This window comes from Lolium perenne, chromosome 7 (assembly GCF_019359855.2).
Source record: "Lolium perenne isolate Kyuss_39 chromosome 7, Kyuss_2.0, whole genome shotgun sequence".
In the NCBI taxonomy this organism is placed as follows: Eukaryota; Viridiplantae; Streptophyta; class Magnoliopsida; order Poales; family Poaceae; genus Lolium; species Lolium perenne.
Window position 1 is genome coordinate 13,273,297 of NC_067250.2, and position 12,236 is coordinate 13,285,532.

The 12,236-nt window shown below is 43.3% G+C and overlaps 1 protein-coding gene across 2 annotated transcripts; it reads left to right on the plus strand.

Moving 5' to 3' along the window:
• Positions 1 to 8,497: 8,497 nt before the first annotated feature.
• On the plus strand, positions 8,498 to 11,372 carry LOC127311393 (probable ribosome-binding factor A, chloroplastic). 2 transcript variants are annotated; one of them, XR_007857696.2, is made up of 4 exons: positions 8,498 to 8,896; positions 9,007 to 9,180; positions 10,106 to 10,319; positions 10,939 to 11,372. XR_007857696.2 is itself a non-coding variant. In XM_051341814.2 (3 exons), the coding sequence occupies exons 1-3, from the start codon at positions 8,600 to 8,602 to the stop codon at positions 10,259 to 10,261; spliced, it is 627 nt and encodes a 208-aa protein (XP_051197774.1). In that variant the 5' UTR covers positions 8,498 to 8,599; the 3' UTR covers positions 10,262 to 10,397. The 2 variants fall into 2 exon arrangements, 1 of the variants encoding a protein (XP_051197774.1); XM_051341814.2 differs by lacking the exon at positions 10,939 to 11,372 and having other exon boundaries at positions 10,106 to 10,397.
• The last annotated feature ends 864 nt before the right edge of the window (positions 11,373 to 12,236 follow it).

Consider the following 12,236-nt stretch of genomic DNA (forward strand, 5'->3'; position numbering starts at 1 on the left):
GGAGGCCGGAGCCTCCGGTCGGGGTACCGGCCAAGGTACCGCCGGGGCTCCAACCTCCCTGGCAAACATACTGAGGCTCCCCGAGCCAACCGGTACCTTGGGCGGTACCAAGGCCGGAGCCTCCGGCCGTGGCCAGGCCGGCGGTACCGCCCAAGCCTCCGGCCCCTCCTCTTCTTTTTCCTTTCTTTCTTTTTCTCTTCTTCTTCTCATTTCTTCCTTTCTTCTTTTCTTTATTTTCTCTTCCGATATCTTGCACACTCTTCACGCTTTGAGCATCTAGAGAATGTAATAACCTACAAATCTTATAAACCGAAATGTTCATATATTATCATTGTCATCAACACCAAAACTACATATAAAATGAGATATGTTCTTTCAATCTCCCCCTTTTTGGTTTCTTGATGACAATATAAGATTTGCAAAAGATGAGAGTATTTGAGCAAAGAAAATATAAGATTTGCATAAAAAGCTCCCCCTAGACATGTGCATTCAATAGAATTAACAGTTGAATAAGAGGCACATAATCTAGGATCAAAATACTCAAGTAAATACGATTCACCAACAAGTGCAAAGATACATAGTAAGCAAATAAATTCATCACTTGTATAGAGAAGAGACAACCATAAGTGAGTAAAGACAAGTGTTAAGTTTAGAGATCATACCATATGAAGTTCACTTAGTCTTTACCATAGATAGATAGATAGATAATGTCTCATACACAAATAGATAGCCCCTATGACTCACACACATAGATAAGGTTCATAAAGCATAATAAGTAGTTCTCAACAATAGATAACCATAAGTCACAAGCATAAAGAGTCAAAGAAAACGCAAGCTTGTGACTTCCCATGCAAATCCCGAACCTAATAGAACTCTTCTCCCCCTTTGACATCAAGATGCCAAAAAGGTTGAAGAGCGATGCTATCATCCATAGCCATCAAGGAAGTCCCCGGCAATATCGGAGTCGACATCATAGGAGGGTCCATCCTCGCCATCAGACCACTGGCTATGAGCAGAAATCCACTGAGGCTTCGGAAGGATATTCTCTTCAGATCCTGGAGGAGACACTTCCACACCAAGCTTTGTCATGATGCTCTTCTGATGGCGTCGAGCTTTCTTCTCTGCCACATAGGCGTCATACATACGCTCCTGAATATCCAGCTGGAGGCAGAAGGTCTTCTTTACCTTGATCTTGAGCTTGGTGTACCAAGAGGGCTCGAGCATGGGATCATATGCGGAGTGAGCCGGAGGCCCCCCAAGGGCCATATCTGAGGATCACTCATGTAAATTGGCATAATTTTCTGAGTTACCTACAGAGAATTTTGCCCAGATTCGTGAAGCAAAGAAATCTGTTTCTGCGCAGTAATCCAAATCTAGTATGAACCTTACTATCAACGACTTTACTTGGCACAACAAAACACAAAACTAAGATAAGGAGAGGTTGCTACAGTAGTAAACAACTTCCAAGACTCAAATATAAAACAAAGTACTGTAGCAAAATAACACATGGGTTATCTCCCAAGAAGTTCTTTCTTTATAGCCATTAAGATGGGCTTAGCAGTTTTAATGATGCACTCGCAAGAAATAGTATTTGAAGCAAAAGAGAGCATCAAGAGGCAAATTGAAAACAAATTTAAGTCTAACATGCTTCCTATGCATAGGAATCTTGTAAATAAACAAGTTCATGAAGAGCAAAGTAACAAGCATAGGAAGATAGAACAAGTGTAGCTTCAAAAATTTCAGCACATAGAGAGGTGTTTTAGTAACACGAAAATTTCTACAGCCATATTTTCCTCTCTCATAATAACTTTCAGTAGCATCATGAGCAAACTCAACAATATAACTATCACATAAAGCATTCTTATCATGAGTCTCATGCATAAAATTATTACTACTCTCCACATAAGCATAATCAATTTTATTAGTTGTAGTGGGAGCAAATTCAACAAAGTAGCAATCATCAAATATAGGAGGCATATTGTAATCATAATCAAATTTATCCTCCATAACAGGCGGCAACAAAAGACTACTATCATTATAATCATCATAAATAGGAGGCAAAGTATCATCAAAGTAAATTTCCTCCTCAATGCTTATGGACTAAAAAGATCATGCTCATCAAAACCAGCTTCCCCAAGCTTAGAATTTTCCATAGCATTAGCAACAATAGTGTTCAAAGCATTCATATTAATAACATTCCCATTAGCATGCATATAAAGTTCCATGGGTTTTTTAGTTCTCTCTTCAAACACATCATGTCCTAATTCAAGATAAAGTTCATAAAGATCTCTCATATTTTTGTTGTTTTCCATTATGCCTAACTAGTGTAAACAAGAAACAAAAAGATGCAATTGCAGGATCTAAAGGAAATAGCTTCGAGCACAAACACAATGGCGCCTGTAAAAGCATCATACTGAACCGAAGTATGAGTGCCTTTTACCTTTCCTCCCCGGCAACGGCGCTTAAAATAGCTTGATGTCTACGCCCTCCTTTTTCTCAGAGATGTGTTGGGCCTCCAAGAGCAGAGGTTTGTAGAATGCCAGAAGTTTCCTTAAGTGGATCACCCAAGGTTTATCGAACTCAGGGAGGAAGAGGTCAAAGATATCCCTCTCAAGCAACCCTGCAACCACAAAGCAAGAAGTCTCTTGTGTCCCCAACACACCTAATAGGTGCACTAGTTCGGCGAAGAGATAGTGAAATATAGGTGGTATGAATAAATAGTAGCAGTAGCAACGGCACCAGAAAAGTGCTTTGCCCAGGACAGTAAACAAGCAGTAGTAACGCAGCAGTAGTAACGCAGTAAAACAGTAAACAAGCAGCGATAGCAGTGTTTAGGAACAAGGCCTAGAGATCATACTTTCACTAGTGGACACTCTCAACATTGATCACATAACAGAATAGATAAATACATACTCTACACTCTTTTGCTGGATGATGAACACATTGCGTAGGATTACACGAACCCTCAATGCCGGAGTTAACAAGCTCCACAATTCAATGTTCATATTTAAATAACCTTAGAGTGCACGATAGATCAACACAACTAAACCAAGTACTAACGTAGCATGCACACTGTCACCTTCATGCTAAAAAAGGAGGCATAGATCACATCAATACTATCATAGCAATAGTTAACTTCATAATCTACAAGAGATCATAATCATAGCCTACGCCAAGTACTAACACGGATGCACACACTGTCACCATTACACCGTGCAGGAGGAGTAAAACTACTTTAATAACATCACTAGAGTAGCACATAGATAAATTGTGATACAAAACATATTGCAATCATAAAGAGATATAAATAAGCACTTCACTATGCCATTCATAACAGTGAATAAGTATTCTGTGAAATATAGCCTAAGAGACCCACACGGTGCACACACTGTCACCTTTACACACGTGGGACAAGGAGTCTCCGGAGATCACATAAGTAAAATTCACTTGACTAGCATAGCGACATCTAGATTACAAGCATCATCATATGAATCTCAATCATGTAAGGCAGCTCATGAGATTATTGTATTGAAGTACATAGGGAGAGAGATGAACCACATAGCTACCGGTACAGCCCCGAGCCTCGATGGAGAACTACTCCCTCCTCATGGGAGACAGCAGCGTTGATGGAGATGGCGGTGGTGTCGATGGAGGAGCCTTCCGGGGGCACTTCCCCGTCCCGGCGGCGTGCCGGAACAGAGACTCCTGTCACCCAGATCTTGGCTTCGCGATGGCGGCGGCTCTAGATGGTTTCTCGTACCGTGGCTTTTTCGTATCGAGGTTTTAGGTCGAGGGGCTTCTTATAGGCGAAGAGGCGGCGTCAGAAGGTCAACGAGGCGACGACACCATAGGGGGGCGCGGGCCACCCCTAGGCCGCGCCGGCCTATGGTCTGGTGGGCCTGTGGCCCCCCTCTGGCGACTCTCGGGTGTTCTGGATGCTTCCGGGGATTCTAAGATGCTGGGCGTTGATTTCGTCCAATTTCGAGAATATTTCCTTATTAGGATTTCTGAAACCAAAAACAACAGAAAACAGCAACTGGCACTTCGGCATCTTGTTAATAGGTTAGTTCCAGAAAATGCACGAATATGACATAAAGTGTGCATAAAACATGTAGATATCATCAATAATGTGGCATGGAACATAAGAAATTATCGATACGTCGGAGACGTATCAATGTGTCCAAGGTGGACCTTGCCATGAAGCAATGTGCATTCTTGCGTTGAGGGTTCTCATTGGGTGAATCAAAAAGAGAGGAAGAGGGAATGTTGGTGGTGACAAGGGCGGCCACTTCTCTTGAGCTTTCCTCTTCATCATCACTAGCACTTTCAATCTCATCGAAAGAGTATTCTTCTTTAGTCACTAGCACAATCCTTGAGGGCCTCTTGCCCTTCTTGTTCTTGTTATAGAATTTCTTGTTGGGGGGCTTTGAATATTTGCCCTTTGAGTCTTTGCTCTTGTCCTTGGGGATGAGCCTTCCACCATGAGTCTCCCTATTCTCATAGGGACATTCGGCAATGAAATGGCGCTTGTCATTGCAATTGTAGCAAGATCTTGTTCTTGGGCCCGAGCTTGAGGGACCCCTTGAGTTGTTTCTCTTGATGTTGTCTTCCTTGGCCTTGGAAGGATCAATCCAAAAGGTGTTTGCATGGAACGCCATGTGGTCATGGTAGTGGTGTTCCAAGTCTTCCGGATAGGTCATGCTCCAAGATGCCCTATAAGATTCTTGAGGAATCACTTCTTCCACGGAGTTGACCACCAAGGCAAGGTTGGACCCTTTTGTCATCCCAATGGCACGATTGCGGGGATCATGAGAGTTTTGCTCAAGCACCTTGAGAGCTTGCATCTCGTGCACGGCTTGTTGAGAGGTGAGAGAGGCATAGCATTCTCTACCAACAAGAGTCTTGACATCAATAGGCTCAAACGACATCATGCACTCAATGTACTTCTCCTTGATCCAAGAGTCATTAATGTGAGTGGCACCAACATTCCGGAAGGCACCGACAACGGTGAGAAGTCTTCCATACATGTCTTCATGATCTTCATCCGGTAGCCTCATGAATCCTTCGACTTTATTCCGAAGAGCATTATACTTGTTCCTTCTTGTGCTCTCACTTCCAATGCAACTCGCGGCCAAACCATCCCAAGCATCCTTGGCGGTGGTGTAATGCCGAACACGAGACAACTCATTTGTCCCCACAGCAGTTTGAATCATGTGCAAGGCGGTGTTGTTGAGTTGACTATCAACCGCTTCTCTTCTAGTCAACTTGTCGGGGTTGTAAGGCTTGAAGCCTTCCACGATGATTCTCCAAAGTTCATTGGAGGCACTGCGAACATGAGAGCTAAACTCAAATTGCCAAGTATCGTAATCATTAACGGAAAACTTAGGTGGGTCGCCTCAAATGTTTATATGAGGGTGAGGAACCGGTATATCGGGAGATAGAAAAGGTGGAGCCACTCGATTGTAGCTCTCACCTCCACTAGTTCCTCTAGGAGATGCAACAGTGGATTTGTTAGTGTTTATGTTATCACCATCCACGGGTGTGGTAGAGGAGGGTAATACCGAAGTATCATCCTCTTCTAACGCATCCGTGACATTAACCTCTTTGGTGGGAGCCACGGGACGGGGCAGAGTCAAAAGTTCGGAAATCATTTTTCTCATGCTTTCCATTTGAGCATCCATGGATGACCTCAACGAATTGATATCATCCATGGTGACCATCTTAGCCTCCCCTTCCGAAGGTCCATCGTCCGGCATACTCTTAGGCGGTTAAGCCCGAAATAAGAGCCGAGGCTCTGATACCAATTGAAAGGATCGTATGCCGCACCTAGAGGGGGGGGGGGGGTGAATAGGTGCTAACCAATTTTTAGTTCTTTTTCAATTTAGGCTTGACACAAAGGTAAATTCTCTAGATATGCAACTAAGTGAATTTACCTATATGACAAGGCTAACAACTAAGCAAGATATAGCTAAGCAATATGAGAGATAGGATAGTATAGAGGTAACCGAGAGTGGAGCACGCGATGACACGGAGATGATTCCCGTAGTTCCCTTCCTTTGCAAGAAGGTACGTCTACGTTTGGAGGAGTGTGGTTGCTACGAAAGCCAAACCAACAACCACGATGGGTTCACTCAGATCTCCGGTGAGCAACGCCACGAAGGCCTAGCCCACTTCCACTAAGGGATTTCCTCGAGGCAAAAACCGGGCCTTTACAAGGTTCTTGGGGCACACATCCACAACCGAATTGGAGGCTCCCAAATCTGTTACAACACAACAATCAACAACAATACATCAACACAAATCAACTAGGGATCCAAAGAGGAACACTAGCAAGGGGGCCCTCAACAAAATGAGGGGGAAATGCAAATTGCTTCGGTGAAGATGTAGATCGGGGTCTTCTCCTTCGGTTCTCCAAAGCACAAGGGATTTGGGTGGTTGAGGGAGGAGATCCGATGGATTTGGTGTTCTTGGTGGCTCAACAATGGTGTATGACTTTTTGGGGAAGAAGTGAGCCACTGAGCCATTTGGAGAAGAAGACTATAAGTAGTCGGTGGAGATCCTGCCGATCCTGCCGTTGGAGAGAGGTGGCCGGTAGTACCGGCCAGGTTGGGCCGGTACTACCGCTCCTAGGCGAGCGGCGCGGCCAACAGGAGGAGGCCACGTGGCCGAGAGGGCCCAGGAGAGCTCGGGCCGGGAGGGGAGGCCGGAGCCTCCGGCCGGGGTACCGGCCAAGGTACCGCCGGGGCTCCAACCTCCCTGGCAAACATACTGAGGCTCCCCGAGCCAACCGGTACCTTGGGCGGTACCAAGGCCGGAGCCTCCGGCCGTGGCCAGGCCGGCGGTACCGCCCAAGCCTCCGGCCCCTCCTCTTCTTTTTCCTTTCTTTCTTTTTCTCTTCTTCTTCTCATTTCTTCCTTTCTTCTTTTCTTTCTTTTCGCTTCCGATATCTTGCACACTCTTCACGCTTTGAGCATCTAGAGAATGTAATAACCTACAAATCTTATAAACCGAAATGTTCATATATTATCATTGTCATCAACACCAAAACTACATATAAAATGAGATATGTTCTTTCACTAGCGCACGATGTTTGTAATTTACCAAAAAAGTCATTTTAGATCCTGAGCACGTGCTCTAGTCGTATTAAAAGAATATGAAAATTAGATTTATGTGTTCAAAAAAATCATGTAACAAAATTCTATAAGGAGCTGATGATGTATCCACTAACGTACAAAAATCTCAATTATAACTGTTTGTATTCCGAGCTATACAAAAATGACAAAGTCTGATTTTTTTTTGAAGATTTGAATCACTATACTTAGATCCACACATTTATTATTTTCCAAAATACAAATTATTTTCAGCTAAAAAATTTACACGTTTGTCTATAAATAGGGACCATTGGCTGTCTATAAGGTCCATGGTGGACTAGAAGGGGAGAGAACACATATGGTTTATGGTAGACCATGCCTTCATGTATTTTTTTCATGACGACCGGTCTTTTCCTACTTTTTTTTAAAGGAGAGGCCCGAAGTGCCTGAAAACCTTCATTAATTCTAAGGTACATGTACATATGCAGTAAGGACCTTACATAATGAACTTAAAGCAAATAATTCCTTACACTTTACAGAAAAGACCCTAGAAAAAACATCAAAAAACCTATCAGATCCTCTTTGAGAAGCCATGCAAAGTTGGGACTGGTCCGAGAAGTCCAACTCGAAACTCCAACTGTAGAACTTATTTGGAGAGATGTATAGCCCGCTCGTCAAAACTTGCGCCTCCATTTGCCACCAGCAGGACGCAGCGAAGCAAAGGAGAGCTATGGGGAGGTGGCTATGGCCCCTTGAAACCACCCCACGTACACTCCAACTCCATATAGGTAAAGCCTAGGAAAAAACTACTCATAAACCTAAATCCGGCACCATTCCTTCGTTCTCGCTCATGCCTGCATGGCAACACTCTGGTACAACCTGGTGAGACGGTGGAGGAGACCAGAAGCGAAGGGTTCGAGAGAGGCATAGTGGGGAAGAGGGACTACATAACATATCACTATAATATCGTAGATATTGCCACTCTTGTCTATTTGTGTTGTTCTCTTCGTCTGAGCTATGTTTATGAGTTGTGTCGCTGACTCGCTCACCCATTCTACGACGTAATTTTTGTTATAAAAAAGTACATGTGCAACTCGAAGACCTCGAGAAAACAATGCATATAAAAAATGCTAGTTAAAATTTTCATTTAACTTATTTTTTGTCAAGACACAAAGATTTAAAAAATTATATGGTAGCCAGTGATTAACATTTCTCCATGATAAAAACAACATTTTTTTGATCCATTGTAATTCATCCAATTAAAAGATAAATTTTGACCGTGGATGTACAAAATTTCGTTACAGCTGCACAAAATTTATCAACACAATGGACTTAGCAAAGGTTTTTATTGATGATATAAATTTGCACATTATTTTGGAAATTCTTTTAAATCAACCCGGGAGATATTGTTCGATTCTCGACAATATCCCTTCCCACCTCGACGGCCGACCGCCGCCGCCTCACCGCCGCGCAAAAATCCCCCCGCCGCCCCCGCACACCCGGCGACGATGTTCCCGTGTCGCCCACTGGTGTCCCCACCGCTGCCGCGCGCCCTCGCGGCCGCGGCGCCCGTATCCCTGCGGCGTCTGCCGTCGGCGGCGCTGTCGCTGCGTGTGGTGCGGTGCATGGCCAAGGAGCGGAGGGTGCGGATGGTGGCGAAGCAGATCCAGCGGGAGCTCGCCGACATGCTGACCCGCGACCCCGTCATGCAGCGCGCCGTCCTCCCCGAGGCCGCCCTCGGCGCCGACCGCTACCTCTCCTCCCTCACCACCATCGCCGACGTCGAGCTCTCCAACGATCTGCAGGTCACCCCCGCTTGCTCGAATGCCGCTGCTACTGCAGTGCTGCTAGCTACAACGTGAGCAATGCTGAGTTCCTTGTTTATTCCGGTGTGTGTGTGTGTGTGTGTGTGCAGGTCTGCAAGGTGTATGTGTCCGTGTTTGGGGACGAGAGGGGCAAGAAGGTCGCCATGGCTGGACTCAAGGACAAGACCAAGTATGTCAGGAGCCAGATAGGCAAGCGGATGAAGCTGCGTCTCACGCCTGAGATACGCTTCATCGAAGACGAGTCCATGGAGCGTGGAAGCAGGGTATGCTTCACCATTTTTGTTTGTTTTCTGTCAGACATTGACGTGTTTTTCTTATGTTACCAAAACAAACACATTGCCGAGTTAAGTAGTATAGGTAACTGATTGCCACTGCCCGGTTTTAGTTTCCAGGGTTGCAGTCCCAGACAAGAGTTTTCGAAGCTGCATTTTCGTAAACTAATCTATCTAAGCATATAATTGATGTATGATCACTCAGGACTTTCTTTCGAGATTGCTCTAACCATTGGATATATCAGATGAAAAAGCATAGCACAAGATATACTGTTCTTGTGTCTCCCTTGCAAATTGCAAGTTGCGACAGTCATGCTTCTCTGTGCACAGTTTAAAGTGTGTTTGCAGTTCAGTTTAGGTGAAAACTAGAATCATCCGTATAGATATAGGAATCATTTTAAATGCTCTTGTCGATAGTCTGTTAGCTGTGAACTTCATGTAGGCCTTTTTTTTGCGGGTAAACTTCCTGGTGCCCTACATGAGGAAATTTTCAAAAGCTGGTAAAGCTTCAATTTCTTGTAGTCAAAACCTACAGAGTGGACATTTAGGTTACGTTTGGTTTACTGCCGACGCTGACCCTGCCAATATTTTTGGCTCACCCGCAAAATTTAGCTTCTGTTTGGACCACGGCCAAAAGATTGGTTAGCCCAATCCACCCGCGATTCTCAGCGTGATTCTCGCCAACGCCTGGGCGCGTCGTGGGTGACAAATCCTTCGCCAAAATACTGGTCATGCCAAAATTTTGGTTGGGGGCTCAAACCAAACACACCCTTAATCTACTATAAGAGTTTTTTTTTTGCAGGGACCCCTTAGGAGCTTTATATTACCAGAAAGAATCATCCCTTTTAGCATTTGTTACATTTTTATGCCTCTTATGCACTAGGAAAGTCTTGTCTGACCGATTGCACCTCTGCAGATTCTTACTATACTGGACAAACTAAAGGAGGAAAGGGAGCAGCGAGAAGGAAATGATGTAGAGGAAGATGGAGAGGCTTCAGATCTAGCAGAAGAAGAAGATGGTGACTGGGATGGAGATGAGCCAGATGAGGAGGACATAATTTACGTAAAATAGCCCATTACGTCTTTTAGAAGCTTGATCACCACTCGTTTCTAACTTCAGAACTCATGAGGTCGGTTTCTAGAACTTCAAGAATCATCTTACTATGTAAGCTGTAAATATATCCAAGGACCAAGCTCTTCAAGGTTGATAGATTGCTGTAATGGTTTAGCTCTACTAAATGTCATGGAGGAAAAACTAGGTGGCAAGTATAACTAAACTATTTTAACTTGAGCAGTATCTGAATTTGCAGTAAAATCAATTTAATTAAAATAAATCGGGACCAGACCAGCATGTCCTCGGTAAAACGTCATGTTGGACATGTTACCCTGTAGCACATAATATGGCACCTTGTTATTGCAGTTCATTAAATGGCAAATGTAATACATGCTGATGTATGAGATATGTATCTCCTATGAGCTTATTGTCAATATTCCCTAAATACAGATTTCTAGAAGTTATGCTTGGGGGAATTGCCTATCCATCTCCACCACCAATTTCTGATATGGTTGTGTATCCTGTCTTAATATTATATTTGTTGTCATGATCTTAAATCGACGTTTCAGCACAGAAATGAATAGATTATACCTTGTAGAGCTATGCATGTTGAGGCTATTGTTTTGTTTTCTTGAAAGTGAAGCAAATTTATCTAGTATTAGGATTGTTCTAATTGGTGTTATATATCTATGCAGTTCCCTTAGAAGTTAGTTACATGCTGATGAGAACTCTGCGGACACCTTGTTGGTATCACACACAACACTTGAAGAGCTGTACCGATGTATCTGCGTTGCCAACTAGAAGCAGGACATATCCTTTCTCTGAAGGCTAGTCAGCCCGCCGGATATCTAAAGCAGAATTTCGAGGGCATATTATCACATTATGTTCACTAGGATCAGCATCTGACCATCAATGAGAGACAGTTTCACCGATGTTCATCCTTGGATGTATGCTAACCGGTCCTTGTTATGTGCAGCTGGTGTGTATGTTGATCTTACCAAACAACGGAGGCACATGCTTTTCAGCTTTCATTTTCTATCTGGTTTCGGAACAGTCTTGTTCATCTTTCCTGAAATCGTTTTGTAGTACAATAGTATGACTATGATCTAGTGATAAAGTGTACCTTTAATTGTTCTTTGTTAAATACTAGCACATAACCCGTGCGTTGCTACGGTGCCATATTTATTAAGTAAAATAGACATCTCATACTACGTGTAAATCCCTATGCCGATAAATGGCATAGATCATTTGATTGGCGTCTTTTTTCCGTGTATTAGGGAAAATCACAAAACATCAAACAGGTAATAGTGTGCTTGGAAGGTTTTCTTTTAGTTTTTTAGAAGCTTCCCCCGGTCTTATGTCTTGTTCTAATATCCTAAATCCTGAGAGTTGCCCCTCTACTCATATACCTCTCTTTTTCCGTTCTCTCCTTCCGATGAACTCACTAACCTTGATCCATATATTTCACCAATCTTGCAATAGGAGAAAAGTAATACAGAAAAAATGTAATTTGGAAGCACCTTAAGGAGCAAGATTTAACATATATAATACGTACCGAGTACCGACATTTTATGAAGAGGTCAATGGGGCATCTTATGAAGGGAAAAGTCCAGAATTGCAACAATGCAGTAAACATCCCAATGGAGTGAAATAGGAATGATCAGATCCAAAATTTCCAGTCCGTGGAGTGAACATTGATCTATTTTCTCAATTACCATAGCATCCCATGCTTTTACTCTAGTGAAAAAAAAAATCCCAGAGTCATTCATGTTTGCAAATATGTAAAAATTATTTCAAACTGCAAGTACTCTGTAGCAGTAATTAAAGTGCATCACTTTAGAGGCAGGAAACATGCCATGTTAATCTCTGAAAGGAAAACTCAAACCACGTAGCATTATCTTGCACATCTTCTTTTGAACGTAGTTTTGCACATAATTATAAGGATCTATCAAGGACTGAACTATATCCACCGTCAAGATTATGATCCTTCGTC

Excerpts from the sequence above, each read along its gene's own strand:
- LOC127311393 (XM_051341814.2), top strand. The coding sequence starts at position 8,600 with ATGTTCCCGTGTCGCCCACTGGTGTCCCCACCGCTGCCGCGCGCCCTC. Across the intron at positions 8,897-9,006 it reads AGCTCTCCAACGATCTGCAG|GTCTGCAAGGTGTATGTGTC; the intron begins GTCACCCCCGCT and ends GTGTGTGTGCAG. Across the intron at positions 9,181-10,105 it reads CCATGGAGCGTGGAAGCAGG|ATTCTTACTATACTGGACAA; the intron begins GTATGCTTCACC and ends GCACCTCTGCAG.